This window comes from Salvelinus namaycush, chromosome 4 (genome assembly GCF_016432855.1).
Source record: "Salvelinus namaycush isolate Seneca chromosome 4, SaNama_1.0, whole genome shotgun sequence".
NCBI lineage: Eukaryota > Metazoa > Chordata > Actinopteri > Salmoniformes > Salmonidae > Salvelinus > Salvelinus namaycush.
In genome coordinates this window covers 60,662,862-60,679,502 of record NC_052310.1, presented here as the reverse complement: position 1 = coordinate 60,679,502, position 16,641 = coordinate 60,662,862, and the positions used below count along the sequence as shown (strand labels likewise).

At 43.9% G+C, this 16,641-nt stretch overlaps 1 protein-coding gene across 1 annotated transcript in view; it reads right to left on the bottom strand.

The window, feature by feature from the left end:
- Window positions 1–16,641, bottom strand: part of LOC120045947 (regulating synaptic membrane exocytosis protein 1-like) — a 78,815-nt gene that overhangs the window by 43,974 nt on the left and 18,200 nt on the right. Inside the window, exons 2-3 of the mRNA XM_038990872.1 lie at window positions 6,274–6,493; window positions 5,569–5,580 (exon numbers count right to left, since the gene is read on the bottom strand). Coding sequence (XP_038846800.1) covers window positions 5,569–5,580; window positions 6,274–6,493 — 232 coding nt within the window. The remainder of the gene's footprint in view (window positions 1–5,568; window positions 5,581–6,273; window positions 6,494–16,641) is intronic.

Genomic DNA, 16,641 nt, shown 5'->3' with positions numbered 1-16,641 from the left:
AGTTTGATGTCAAATGACAATAGAATGTTCATGATGTCACTGCGATAACTGTCTACAAACATGTCGATAGACGTAGTATAAAACAGACTTTAGTCTTGAAATCTTTGGTTGTTTAGTACACAACCATACTCACTCTGTTTAGCACATGGCCTCACGTGTGAATCCTTAAAGAGATGGGTGGGGCTAAGGCTTAAGAGGGTGTGAACGACGCTGAAATGGTGTAGACAAAGAGAGCACTCCAACAGGTGTACCAAAACATTCAAGGGACATTTTCTCAAAAGTGGGATATACAAGTTCATCAACTTTCAAAGCAGTATTACTTTCCCATTGTTCCTCAACTGTAGTGTATGATATACCATTTTCTAGCTCTGAGTCTCTTCTTTTATCCAATGTAAAAAACACCATTTCAATTTTTGCTACATAAGACCGAATCGAGCCTGGTCGGTCACATATGGGTTATGCAAGCTACAGTTTAAACAGTGGCCACATACTATAGGCCATACTTAAGGGATTAGCAACGTGCATGCCCCGCCCACCTGAGGATCTGCCTTTTTCAGCCATCTATTTCCTGTGTTTGAGGGGTGCAACATCCACTTGTCACTTAAATCTCGCTGGATTGACTGCTTTCATTTTACTTCCATGACTCTTTCATACTCTTACTTGTGCCTGACATTTTTTCCCTTTAGCGCTACGACTACGGAAATGTTTGTAATGACCTGTCAAACACAACCCGGTAATGGCAGAAATTGGCTCTATGGAATACATTGTTGTACCACTGAATCGAAAATAATGCTTTGTCAGGGATTTAATGCACCTTCTCAACATTTACATCACAAGAAAGAGAAGAAGGGTAACTTTATTTTGACGGCTGTTCATTTTTTGTGGAATTGAAAAAAAGTAATAATTTAATACAGTTAAAATGTTTACAAATTAGATGCGCTGAAATGAAAGCAACTTCCAAAAATGGACACTCGGATTACAGTGATATTATCACTGATCTTGCAAACAATGTAAAGTATGTTTAGATGTTATCTAGAGCTAAGTGTGTTGATTTTTAATCCGAGGGCATCCTGCTATTGACACACTTGTTGAATTATGCAAGAGAACGTGACATTAACAGTAAATAATGATGCAGTCTAGACAGCGCAGGTGAGTGCAGGTAGGGTAGACAGAGCAGGTGTTTGGTGGTTGCAGCCTTGTCCCACATCTTTATGTTAATTTATTCATATATGCTAACACAGTTGGCACGTTTATGCAAATTTGCCATGTGTCATTTTACACAAAAAAATGTAAACACCTGATACTATATCAAAATGCATATACGAGTGCATTCAACAGTAGTAGTTATTATAATTATTTTTTAAAACCTTTTAACAATTTTGATGACCGTTGCTAAGGGGATACGTAGTCTCAACACAGGGGATTTCTCTTTTTGGGTCTTCAAACAGATACAGAGGGCAGCATAGGTTAGAAATTGGGGTTATACAATCTATATGCAGGGTCCCCACAACTTATAGTCAAGGCTATGTAGTCAATACATAGGGGCTGCACAGGTAATACACAGAGTTTACACATACTACTCAAGAAACAGACTCTTACTGCCAAAGCCTCATTAGAGTTAGTGGTGTTGTACAGTGCTATAGGGGGGGTTGGACTAGTGTCTACACTACTCTAATGCATTGTTGGAAGCCCAGAGCACCACTGAGCCAAGTACCAACAAAGTGTTAGTTTGGCAGCGCCACTGAGGGAAAGGGCCAAGGGCATGTAAGGTTTTAAACTCAACCTAAAAGTGTGAGTGCTGTAAGGTGTAAAAGGCATGTCTGGAGTAATACCTAATGGTGCAAGTGGTGTACTGTATGTTACTAGTGGTCTAGTGAGAGTTAGTAGAGTACTATTGGTTGACACTGGAAGTGGTTCTACCTTCTTGCTGGCTACATATCTTAATGGGATAGTGCGAGATTTTGGCAAGTAAGCCCTTTTTCTACTTACCAAGAGGCAGACGAACACATGGATACCATTTTATGTCTCTGCATGCAGTTTGAAGGAAGTTCAAGGTTGTTTCGGCGAGCTGTTTCTTACTAGCGTTAGCACAATGACTGGAAGTCTATAGGTACAGCTAGCTTGCGCTAGAGGTTGACACAGGAGTGAAAATTCATTCCTGTCCCGTCTTGTCCTGTCAATTACTTTCCTGTACTATCCTGATCCCGCAACAGTTCTATAACCCCAGAACTTTCCTTTGCCTTTCCAATAAAAATCACTCCCGTCCTGTCCTGTGCTCATTTTTGCGCGCAGAAATATGTAGGTTATTGTGTTTGTTTAGGAAGTAAGCCGATTGAAAATGATTTCAGTAATGCAATATGCGACTGTGATATGTGGTTGTCTTACCTATCTTAGTTAAATGCACTGACTGTAAGACTAAGTCGATCTGGATAAAAGAGCGCATTCTAAATGACCTAAATATAGATTGATTAAGCTGGAGGATGAGGACTGAGACCCCAGTCGGATGGTCTGCTCAGCATCCGCCTACAGCTGAGCACTGCGCACATAAACTCAGCAAAAAAAGAAATGTCCCATTTTTAGGACCCTGTCTTTCAAAGATAATTCATAAAATCAAAATAACTTCACAGATCTTTATTGTAAAGGGTTTAAACACTGTTTCCCATGCTTGTTCAATGAACCATAAACAATTATTGAACATGCACCTGTGGAACGGTCGTTAAGGCACTAACAGCCAAGGTCACAGTTAAGAAAACTTAGGACACTAAAGAGGCCTTTCTACTGACTCTGAAAAACACCAAAAGAAAGATGCCCAGGGTCCCTGCCCATCTGCGTGAACCTGCCTTAGGCATGCTGCAAGGAGGCATGAGGACTGCAGATGTGGCCAGGGCAATAAATTGGCATGTCTGTACTGTGAGACGCCTAGGACAGCGCTACAGGGAGACAGGATGAACAGCTGATTGTCCTTGCAGTGGCAGACCACGTGTAACAACACCTGCACAGGATCGGTACATTCAAACATCACACCTGCGGGACAGGTACAGGATGGCATCAACAACTGCCTGAGTTACATTTACATTACATTTAAGTCATTTAGCAGACGCTCTTATCCAGAGCGACTTACAAATTGGTGCATTCACCTTATGATATCCAGTGGAACAACCACTTTACAATAGTTCATCTAAATCTTTTAAGGGGGGGGGGGGTGTCAGAACGCACAATCCCTCCATCAGTGCTCAGCCTGTCCGCAATAGGCTGAGAGAGGCTGGACTGAGGGCTTGTAGGCCTGTTGTAAGGCAGGTCCTCACCAGACATCACCGGCAACAACGTCGCCTATGGGCACAAACCCACCGTTGCTAGACCAGACAGGACTGGCAAAAAGTGCTCTTCACTGACAAGTCGCGGTTTTGTCTCACCAGGGGTGATTGTCGGATTCGCGTTTATCGTCGAAGGAATGAGCGTTACACCGAGGCCTGTACTCTGGAGTGGGATCGATTTGGAGGTGGAGGGTCCGTCATGGTCTGGGACGTTGTGACACAGCATCATCGGACTGAGCTTGTTGTCATTGCAGGCAATCTCAATGCTGTGCGTTACAGGGAAGACATCCTCCTCCCTCATGTGATACCCTTCCTGCATGCTAATCCTTACATGACCCTCCAGCATGACAATGTTACTGCTCGTTCTGTGCGTGATTTCCTGCAAGACAGGAATGTCAGTGTTCTGCCATGGCCAGCGAAGAGCCCGGATCTCAATCCCATTGAGCACGTCTGGGACCTGTTGGATCGGAGGATGAGGGCTAGGGCCATTCCCCCCCAGAAATGTCCGGGAACTTGCAGGTGCCTTGGTGGAAGAGTGGGGTAACATCTCACAGCAAGAACTGGCAAATCTGGTGCAGTCCATGAGGAGGAGATGCACTGCAGTACTTAATGCAGCTGGTGGCCACACCAGATACTGACTGTTACTTTTGATTTTGCCCCCCCCCCCCCCCCTTGTTCAGGGACACATTATTCAATTTCTATTAGTCACATGTCTGTGGAACTTGTTCAGTTTATGTCTCAGTTGTTGAATCTTGCTATGTTCATACAAATATTTACACATGTTAAGTTTGCTGAAAATAAACGCAGTTGACAGTGAGAGAACGTTTCTTTTTTGGCTGAGTTCATGAACATTTACAACACATTAACATTTACAACACATTAACATTCACAACACATTAACATTTACAACACATTAACATTCACAACACTTTAACATTCACAACACATTAACATTCACAACACATTAACATTAACAACACATTAACATTCACAACACATTAACATTAACAACACATTAACATTTACAACACTTTAACATTTACAACACATTAACATTTACAACACATTCACATTTACAACACATTCACATTTACAACACATTAACATTTACAACACTTTAACATTCACAACACTTTAACATTCACAACACATTAAAATTCACAACACATTAACATTTACAACACATTAACATTCACAACACACTAACATTTACAACACATTAACATTCACAACACATTAACATTCACAACACATTAACATTCACAACACATTAACATTCACAACACATTAACATTTACAACACTAACATTTACAACACTCACTTGAACATTTACTACATGAACATAATTATATATTTTTTAAACTTGAGTGGCAGTACTGCATAAGTATTTCACTCTTCACCTCAGATGGCACGGGTTCAGTTAAATATGCCAACAATTGGGCTTGACTGTAAAGTTGTTGGGAATAGAGCATCAGTTGTCCCGCTCTCCGGTTGGTGGCCTATTTGATTAAACTGCAGCATATTTTACAAGCAGTTGACTCCATCAAATTTAGCTAAAACATCGCTCTTTCCTTGGCTCTAATGTCAATGTTAGTGTTGGGTCCTTGGCTGCAACAAGACGTTGCAATTCCTCTATTAAAGGCTTCATCATTTAGCCTACTGATGTAGGTTAGGCTATAGTGACTGGCACGAACTGGAGATACTGTAAGCATGAGAGTGAGCCGGGGAAGGGGAAACATGACCTTTTTTTCCTTAGCTCCCACCAGCCTCCACTGATTTTTATTGAGCAAAACTATATTAGGCCTAGCCTACACAGTTGTTTTTTTTTTATGAAATGCTCTACACATGAACAGGTACTGCCTGTTCCTGTGGACTGTTGATCCTGTTCCATCTTGTCCCGAACTTGACTCTAGAACTTGACTCCCATTCCTGCCAGAATCCTGCGGGAGTCCTGTTCCTGTGTTAACCTCTAGCTTGCGCTAACACTAGTTAGCAACTTTCTTCCAATTGCATGCAGAGACATAATAATGGTATCCATGAGTTCATTTGACTCCGACTAAGTAGAAAAAGGGCTTAATTACCAAAATCTCACACTATCCCTTTAAGGTCTTAATGAGTCACATTCCTGCATCTACACCTCGGAGCTCTGTAATAAAGACCGTGATACTGTCAAAATGCTGCAACAGTTCTGGGTGCAAATGGAGTTCACTAAACCACATACTGTATGTCTTCACAGAAAGAGGAAACACTCACCACTTTCTCCTCCTGTTGTCAGCATCCAGGTGCCATATGAGAGAGAAATAAACAGAGATGGAGGGAAATAGGGAAAGAGAGAAAAGGGGAGATGAGGACACATCTAGAAAATTGTTCAAACCTGCTTGAGAGCACACACCTTATGGTGACAGAGGTGTTTTCATTCAAAATGAGGTTATCCACAAACTTCCTCAACAGCAGCACAAGCCTGGTGGAGGTGTGTGGGGGGGGGGGGGGCTCAACAGGTAGGTAATCCCTGTTTAAAAGCCCCCCACAACTATCTCCCCTCTCTCACACACAGTGGCCTCTCCACACTGTGCTCATTAGGGCTACCTAATTAGAATGCATGATGTGTGTGTGGTGGGGGGTAATTAAATATCACACTGTGGGTGGCCGGGTGGAGCCCCCACAATTCCACTGTGTCTCTAGCCCCGAGCCCCGGCCCGAACACAGAGGTCCCCCTGCACCCAGTCCCTGTCGAATTCCAAATTAACCTTTACCAGTCTCTACCTGGGTAACACACTGCTGCAGCCTACCCCCCCCCCCCCCCCCCCCAACACACACACTCTACAGCTAATCTGGCCCAGCACCTTTCCTCCACCTGAGCACAAACACTTAGACTACACATTGTCAGTGAAAGTGGAGTAAACAGGGGGCATGTGTTTGTGCGTGCACGTGCGTGTGTGTGTGTATACATTGCCTTACATTGTTGGAGCGCAGGGACACCCTCCCCCCGCAGCGGGCACAGAACTTGATCTGGCAGTAGGAGCAGAGGTTGCCACAGCCATCAGCGAATTTGGTCTTGTGGCAGATGCCACAGGTGGGCGCGTCGTCCCGATGCTGGCCCGTGGTGGTCTGCCGGCGCGTCTCCTCCCCCACCCGCCGCACCGTCTCCCTGTAGCTGGACAACTGCTGCTGGATACCTCTGAGAGAACAGGATGGGAGGAAAGGTGCACAGGTAGCTAACGTTACACACTTTAAGACCTTAAAGCATTTGAAGCATTAATTCTCCCAGCATGCATTGTCTTCACACATCTTTACATAATCGGATGAAAACCTGATAACTTCATTTTTGCCAAAATGTAATCAAAATCGATTCCGAAGTTTCATAATTATACGTTCGTTAATGGGACAATAAGGCAGTTTTTTTCCATTTCCTGAAAAGTTCCCGGTTTTGGAGAATCCGACCGTGACTATATGATACAGTATGTACATATTGCATGACATATAATAAAGACTTAATACAAATAACAGACGTTTAAAAAGTATATGAATCTGTCAGCGCACTGCACACAGAGCACCCTGTTTGATTTCCTTCTAACATTCTGTCTGTCTCGCAACTGCGCCCACCTGACACTGCTGAACCAGACCAAAGTATGAGACGGTATGCAACACGTTATACTATAGATGCATTTATATGGAATCTTGTAAACCGCCATTGGCTATTAGGAATGCTTATAGTATTGTTAGTAATACATATTACCACCTATGTATGTTTTATGAATGCATCTGTATGTCATTTATAAATGCTGTTAATATGAGCTATTTTCAAATGCTTATAGTCAAGGTACATTTGTTGTAACGTGATAATAGGCAGTATACAGTTGTAGATACAGTACATCCATAATCAATTATAAACACATTTAGTCAGAAACAAATACAGAGCAGATAGTAGCTTCCAAAATACTGTAACATTCAAATACTATAGGTAGAGTTAGATGTATTATCTTTACTTACAGACAGGGTGTCAATGGTGTAGCATCCTCCCCCATAAAACCAGCCTTAAAAACTGCAATTCCCAAGAGGACAGGAGGTCACAAACAACTGACTGCATCAAACATCCAAAAGGCCTTAGGCTAAATATCCACATTATTTCACTCTACTACTGGTGTCACAAAACAAACTATTCCCCTATCATACCTTCAAACACATCCTCCTCCCTGGACTATCCCACCAACAGTGACATCCCTGTATTCCTGTATCTTATCCCTGTAAATACACACACTTCAACACACACTCACTCACACTTACACACACACACACACACACACACACACACACACACACACACACACACACACACACACACACACACACACACACACACACACACACACACACACAGACACACACACACACACACACACACACACACACACACACACACACACACACACACACACACACAAACATACAAAACCACTTCCCATCCCATGCCGTCTTCCTCGCAGTGCCTCGCAGTGCCTAATCTCTGGTATCTATTGGCCCTAAAGGTCAGACAGGGGTCACCTGCTGCTTTGTCTCCTCAGGGTTCATATCCTCAGCTCCATGACTCTCACGTAATCACACTGTCACAAGCCCCGTTTCCAATACTTAGGCCCGGTTTGAATAATTTATAAATGCATCCTTCCTTACTCCCCTCTGAGGTAACCCCCGCTTAAACGCAGTTGAATAGGTGAGAGTATGGATTCATAACATTCCTTTCACCAATCAATTACGGGAAGGAGATGAGTGAAGGAAGCTATCTCCAACTATTGGACTCAAGCCGACTCAACTACTCTGGCGAACTCTCTCGCTCAGCTGGGTAAACTTTCAACTTAAATCTCCATTAGATTGTGCAACACTGTTGAATGTTTTTGAGCGATAAATGAAAAACATCTTGAAGAGTGAACAGAGATGAAGAGAGAGAAATAGAGCGAGAAATGTGTATTTATGAGGTGATCTGAGAGAGCGCTCATCTTTCAAGATTCAGGAGAGACTGTCTGACAGGTGCTCATTAAGAAAAGCTAGAAAACACAGATGCATAAATGAGATACAAGGTTAAACCAAAGTGAGCCCAAGCTTTACTTCTACCAGAACAAACACACACAAATGAACACAAAGACACACATGCACACAACGCAAACAGAGAGACACACACACACTTCCCTTTGCGTCACACCATTCAGAACTTTCTCTCTTTTAAGAAATAAAAAGAATCCCTTTGTGAAATGCAAATTAGTCCAAGTGTGTTTTTAAACAAATCGGGCCAACAATTCAATCTGGGGAAACAACATTAGCATAAACCATCACATATAATAATTAAGCCATGCAACACTAGAGAGCTTGCTGAGACTCTAGGACTACTGTAGCTACAACAAAGTGTACTGTACAGCACTGTATGCACACCTGTAAACACACACAGCAAATAGGCATACTGAGAATGGAGATTTCAGATGGGCTTACTTGGGGGATATGTTCATGTAGGTGGCAAGATCTATCTCGCTGCCTCGAGAATGAATGAGAGTGAATGGTGTGGCTGTTCACACAGTCCTGTGCAGTGGAGCTCGATCATTTCCCCAGTCCTCTCCAACGGAGGAGGAGGGAGTCAAAGAAAGCCTTTAGAAGGTGTGACATGATGTGACAGACGTGAAAAGCCAGTAGTATCTCAGCCACCGAACAAGGACAAACGTCCCGCGGACACACACACACGCTGTCCCCCATTTCATCAAGCCCTGGCAGGATGGCCCTGGTCCCTATAAACAGCGCTAGTTGTAAATCCTCCAACACACATGTCGTGACGTTGTATTAGTTAATGTGACGACTGTTGCTCATCGAATGATTAAAGGTTTCTAATTGCGTGATTAGATGAATCAAGCAATTATTAACTCATTAACCTGGGGCACCATGGGAAAATTAGTTTTATTGAGTTTCTATTTCCCAAATTAACTCAAAGAATATCAGAATATCGATTTTACAACAGTCGCTAATTAATCAGTTTCCTCTACAATCTCATTCTGAACGTCGCATAATCCGGGAATCTGCACGGACCCGGGTCCCACCAATGAGTTCGCACCACACCAATCTTAGTTGATTATTTATTTACTAGAAAGCTAAAATGATGATAAAATATACACATACACAAAACACAGTCTAGGCTATTGATTAGAACTTAGTATAACGGGCCAACACACTATGGCGCGTGTTACCCCAAATGGGGATTTAAAAGAGAGAGAAAAAGAGAAAGTACATGAGAGAAATATACATTTGGGTGCATTTGTCAGCTATGCTTATCTTAACCCTAGCCTTGCCCCGAACTGCCGCTCTTATGGGTCAGAATATAATGATGTAATTACGTGTGGGAGGTCTCAGATGGGAAGCTCCGCGTGGGTCGTTTAGGCTTCTCAATGACGCACTTCTCTGGCACAACTCTCTGGTTGTCCTCACGATGTCAGTGTCCTTTTGGCTTAGTGGTCTGATTCCTCGCCCTTGCTCTGGAAGGGGTCTTCTGAGGACAGACAGCTCTGTAGCTCAGAGCTCACAGCGTAGGAATGAAACAGTGTAGATACCACGATTCTATGGAGAGTGGAGGCTAGGTGGTCCGGCTTGAATTCACCCGCTTAGACACAGCTACTCATCCGTAGCTTGGGTAGAAAAAAAATATTTCTTTGTCTTCAACCTTGCGTTGCGTTTTGGGTTCGTTGACTTGGGTCACTTAGTCTAATATGTTCATTCTTAACTCACATGTCTTATACCCTCGGGTCAGAAGTGGGCGTAACCGCCTTTAGGGCAAATCTCTGGGCGTACCAAGTTATGAGACAAGGTCTAGATTTTACTCAAATCCAATTTTAGACAACTAACTTCACATTTCATCTTTACCAAAACATTCTCTTTGATTTGGACATTTTCCACACAACGTACAATTTATAAACATCAAGCATATCCTAGGAAAACTCTTAAAGTTACAATGTTTTCGTAATAACGTCATCTATTAACCTTTAATAACAAAACAAAAATTACATCAATTTTCATATTCCATCTATCTTCATGACCACCATTGTGGCTCACGGAAACCATTGTTCCAAAGTCCCTTTATTGCATGTTTATTGTTTTGAGGCTGGTTGTCCATAGTGAGAGGGACAAAGGAACTGTGTCTGTGGCCTAAGATTTACCATGGGCGTGAGGGGGTCATAAAACCCCCACATCTTCAGCCCCCTAGATCTCTCCTCCTCTGTTGGGGGTGAGAGATAATCTGTAGGGTTGTGGTCTCCTGTCACCTGACCTGATCAGGACAGTCATGACACACACATGAAAGCATGCACATACAGTACGCACTCCCACGATGTCCCAGAGGATCAATGGGTTTGTGTGATTTATCTCTAACATGTGGGACACACGTATGATAGAGCTGTGCAGCTCAATTATCAATGAACCTACCAGGTACAACTACAAATCCGTAAACACGGGCACCCTCATAGATGTCATCCTAACTAACTCGCCCTCCAAATACACCTCTGCTGTTTTCAATCAAGGTCTCAGAAATCACTGCCTCATTGCCTGCATCCGTAATGGGTCTGCGACCAAACGACCACACCTTATCACTGTCAAACGCTTCCTAAAACACTTCTGCGAGCAGGCCTTTCTAATCGACCTGGCCGGGGTATCCTGGAATGACATTGACCTCATCCCATCAGTAGATGATGCCTGGCTATTCTTTAAAAGTGCCTTCCTCACCATCTTATATAAGCATGCCCCATTCAGAAAATGTAGAACTGGGAATAGATATAGTCCTTGGTTCTCTCCAGACCTTACTGCCCTTGACCAGCACAAAAACATCCTGTGGCGTTCTGCATTAGCATCAAATAGCCCCCGTGATAAGCAACTTTTCAGGGAATTTAGGAACAAATATACACAGGCAGTTAGGAAAGCTAAGGCTAGCTTTTTCAAACAGAAATGTGCATCCTGTAGTACAAACTCAAAAAAGTTCTGGGACACTGTAAAGTCCATGGAGAATAAGAGCACCTCCTCCAAGCTGCCTACTGCTCTGAGGCTAGGAAATACTGTCACCACCGATAAATCCACTATAATTGAGAATTTCAACAAGCATTTCTCTACGGCTGGCCATGCTTTCCACCTGGCTACCCCTACCCTGGTCAACTGCCCGGCACCCTCCACAGCAACCCGCCAAAGCCCCCACCATTTCTCCTTCACCCAAATCCAGATAGCTGATGTTCTGAAAGAGCTGCAAAATCTGGACCCCTACAAATCAGCCTGGCTAGACAATCTGGACCCTCACTTTCAAAAATTGTTGCAACCCCTATTACTAGCCTGTTCAACCTCTCTTTTGTATCGTCTGAGATTCCCAAAGATTGGAAAGCTGCCGCGGTCATCCCCCTCTTCAAAGGGGGTGACACTCTAGACCCAAACTGCTACAGACCTATATCTATCCTACCCTGTCTTTCTAAGGTCTTCGAAAGCCAAGTTAACAAACAGATTACCGACCATTTCGAATCCCACCGTACCTTGTCCGCTATGCAATCTGGTTTCAGAGCTTGTCATGGGTGCACCTCAGCCACGCTCAAGGTCCTAAACGACATCATAACCGCCATCGATAAGAGACATTACTGCGCAGCCGTATTCATCGACCTGGCCAAGGCTTTCAACTCTGTCAATCACCACATTCTTATTGGCAGACTCGACAGCCTTGGTTTCACAAATGACTGCCTCACCTGGTTTACCAACTACTTCTCTGATGGAGTTCAGTGTGTCAAATCGGAGAGCCTGTTGTCCGGAACTCTGGCAGTCTCTATGGGGGTGCCACAGTGTTCAATACTCTCTTCTCTGTATACATCAATGATGTTGCTCTTGCTGCTGGTGATTCTCTGATAACCCTCTACGCAGACAACACCATTCTGTATACTTCTGGCCCCTCTTTGGACACTGTGTTAACTAACCTCCAGATGAGCTTCAATGCCATACAACTCTCCTTCCGTGGCCTTCAACTGCTCTTAAACGCAAGTAAAACTAAATGCATGCTATTCAACTGATCACTGCCGCACCTGCTCGCCCGTCCAGCATCACTACTCTGGACGGTTCTGACTTAGAATACGTGGACAACTACAAATACCTAGGTGTCTGGTTAGACTGTAAACTCTCCTTCCAGACTCACATTAAGCATCTCCAATCCAAAATTAAATCTAGAATTGGCTTCCTATATCGCAACAAAGCATCCTTCACTCATGCTGCCAAACATACCCTCGTAAAACTGACCATCCTACCGATCCTCGACTTCAGTGATGTCATCTATAATATAGCCTCCAACACTCTATTCAACAAACTGGATGCAGTCTATCACAGTGCCATCCGTTTTGTCACCAAAGCCCCATACACTACCCACCATTGTGACCTGTACGCTCTCGTTGGTTGGCCCTCGCTTCATACTCGTCGCCAAACCCACTGGCTACAGGTTATCTACAAGTCTCTGCTAGGTAAAGCCCCGCCTTATCTCAGCTCACTGGTCACCATAGCAGCACCCACTCGTAGCACGCGCTCCAGCAGGTATATCTCACTGGTCACCCCCAAAGCCAATTCCTCCTTTGGTCGTCTTTCCTTCCAGTTCTCTGCTGCCAATGACTGGAACGAACTGCAAAAATCTCTGAAGCTGGAAACACTTATCTCCCTCACTAGCTTTAAGCACCAGCTGTCAGAACAGCTCACAGATTACTGCACCTGTACATAGCCCATCTATAATTTAGCCCAAACAACTACCTCTTCCCCTAGTGTATTTCTTTATTTATTTTGCTCCTTTGCACCCCATTATTTCTATTTCTACTTTGCACATTCTTCCACTGCAAATCTACCATTCCAGTGTTTTACTTGCTATATTGTATTTACCTCGCCACCATGGCCTTTTTTTGCCTTTACCTCCTTTATCTCACCTCATTTGCTCACATTGTATATAGACTTATTTTTCTACTGTATTATTGACTGTATGTTTTGTTTATTCCATGTGTAACTCTGTGTTGTTGTATGTGTCGAATTGCTATGCTTTATCATGGCCAGGTCGCAGTTGCAAATGAGAACTTGTTCTCAACTAGCCTACCTGGTTAAATAAAGGTGAAATAAAAATAAAAATACAAAATGACTCAAATCTACCGCCAGTGTCCTGAGTCCAGGAACATCCCATCACACATGTGGAGATGCAGGGGACGGGCGCTACATTCTGAAATTGCATTTTTTTAGTCCACCGTTAGTTTTATCATTGGAATGTGATAGAAAACGAGACAACGGTGTGCTTTAGGACCATGAGGACGCCTCCGAGCGGTCGGGTAGGCTGTTTGGAGTGTTTGGGGTGTTTATCCGAATAATATATATTTTTTAAAGTTATGTCCCCCCCACTTCTAAAACAAAAGTTGTGCCCCTATTTTGATAGCTATAAGCAATATGGTGAACAGTCCTAGTACCAAGCCAATCAAAGGGCAATGCGAAGCTACTGTTTATACCTGTCAAATTCCATCTGATCTACACGAAGTGCCTAGGGGCAAGAGGCTAGATGCTGTTTCAGGATTGGGGGGTGAACATCAGTCTAAAAATTCCTTCACACTCGACGGGAGAGTGGGCATAGATGAGCATGTCCTAGCACCATTACAATGGACTTTTGGTAATGGAATCTCATGTTACCAGCTGGGAGAGGTCTCCGATTATAGTTCTCTCTGAGGGGAACTGGGAGCATATTTAGTGCTGAATAAAAAATAGAGCCCTAGCCCCTACTCCCTAGCCCCTCCTTATAACCACTCTAAATAATAATATAGGCATTCATCAGATGCTTTTATTCAATGCAACTTTGAGTTCATAAGTGCCTTCTATCCCACTGTATCGCCAGCCAAGTGCGTCTAGCTGGCTAATTAAGGGTGTGGTTGTGCCAGTTTATTTAAGCAGAGCGCTTCCTTCTGTCGGGAGATTGTTTTATCATTTGGAATGTTGGCATGCCTTTGGAGTATGAGAGCAGTGACAGTGACAGCCCAAATCCAGAGAGTCTTAAATATTCTGAAAGTATTGTGTGACACGCCCAGCGGGTGAGACAGAGGGATAGAAGTGGCTACTGGTCACATATTAAAGTATAGTCTCTTTGGATAAAATCTGATTAATGAATATATTATTATTTAGTGGCTAGAGAGCCGGAGCTTCATTTTGCACGCCACCGGTTACACATGTGTCCAATATACACTGAATGTTCCATGACATAGACTGACCAAGGGAATCCAGGTGAAAGCTATGGTCCCTTATTGATGTAAATCCACTTCTGTCAGTGTAGATGAAGAGGATGAAAGAGGTTAAAGAATGATTTTTAAGCCTTGAGACAATTGAGACATGGATTGTGTATGTGTGCCATTCATAGGGTGAATGGCCAAGACAAAATATTTAAGTGCCTTTGTACCGGGTATGGTAGTATGTGCCAGGCAGACCGGATTGAGTGTGTCAAGAACTGCAACGCTGCTGGGGTTTTCACGCTCAACAGTTTCCCGTGTGTATCAAGAATGGTCCACCACCCAAAGGACATCCAGTCAACTTGACACAACTGTGGGAAGCAATGGAATCAACATTGGCCAGCATTTGTACACTCAGTGTATGTACCCCATTCAGGAATCCAACCCACAACCCTACCAGCCCACTGATCCATGAGACTTACTGATACTCTATATCTGTACTAATAAACTCAGTCCCATGCCTCCTAATCGAGCTTCAGTGACTAAGGGTTCCCTTCCTGACTCACCCTCTCCTCTCAAATCGATATTCAAAAGGCAAGCGGGCATGAATCAAAAAACAATGAGGGAGTGTCAAATAAGAGCGAGAGAAAATCACTTCGCAGCCATTTAGAAATTAAGCTCTCTCTCTCTCTCTCCCTCTCCCTCTCCCTTTCTCCACACAGGGGGAGTCATCCACCTGATTGATTTCTGTAAATTCACAATCCTATAATAGATGAGCTTGAAAAAAAAAACGATTCCTCCTTTTGCTATTTGCAAAATTGGAAAGCAGTAAGGGGTGCCAGCTTTGTGGCTGGCCCCTGTAGATGTAGAATAAAGGACAGAGAGGAGTGTGTGTGTGTGTGTGTGTGTGTGTGTGTGTGTGTGTGTGTGTGTGTGTGTGTGTGTGTGTGTGTGTGTGTGTGTGTGTGTGTGTGTGTGTGTGTGTGTGTGTGTGTGTGTGTGTGTGTGTGTGTGTGTGTGTGTGCGCACGCATGCGTTTAGGTGGGGGGTTGAAAATACTGACAACTGCCTTTACATCATAATAACAAAAAAAACACTTTAGTGTTTCTTATTTAGCCCATACTCAGTCGCTCTCCTCTGTTCCTATGCTAGGAGGGTTGGTCTGTGCCCGCTGTGGTGAGGTGCAGTGGTCTGTGCCCTCTCTGGGTGGCACCTCACCACCATATGGCATCAACGGCATACAATATGCCACAGTCTGTCTTTCTGTCTTTCCCTCTCACTCACTCTTTCATTATTTTCTCTCTCTGGCAGGGTCTGCACTTCCACCCTCCCTCCCTTGCTTCCGCCGGAACTGTCGCCAAGCTGAGTGGCCCGCGTGGTTTCACCTTCCCCCTCTCCCACCATCCATCCCTTTCTTTCAGTCTCTCACTCATCCCGCCTCAACCTCTCTCCCTCCTCCCCTCTCTTAATTCCTCTCCTCTGGTGTGCATATTCCTCAACCAGCTTTTTTCCCTTCCTCCATCTCGCTCTTCTCTCTCTACTCTCTATTTAGCTCAGCGGCTCTCTGACACATTTCTCTCTATGACACACATGCTCTTTCCTCTCTTCATCTCTGCCTCCCTATTCCCTCAACCTATGCCCGGTTGGCCTTTTTGGTGATTATGTAGGTTCACCAACCTCAGGACACATGCACTGTATTTATTGGCTATGCAACACAAACTCTCCTTGGGTACATGGAGTAACATTCATCTCCACTCTTTAGGAGCGTTCACGTGTCTTAGACTGGTCTGGTCTGGAGGGCCTATCCTCATTAATGAGTGGGACTTCAAGAAGCCTACAGCTCGTAGACAATAACATTTCCCAGCAGAGACAGAGAGCGATGGAGGGAGAGACGAGAGAAAGAGACGAGATAGAGAGAGGGGGGGTTGAGAGAGACAGAGTAAGATTCAGTCCACTTGAGAAGACACTCCACTCTGTCAATAACACACCTCATTACTTACACACTGTCACAAGCTTAAAGAGCACTAAAGTCACACACACATACAGGCGGGCAGGCCGACGCGCACGCACACAGTAATTAGCCAGATACCTGAGGTTGTCTATTTTT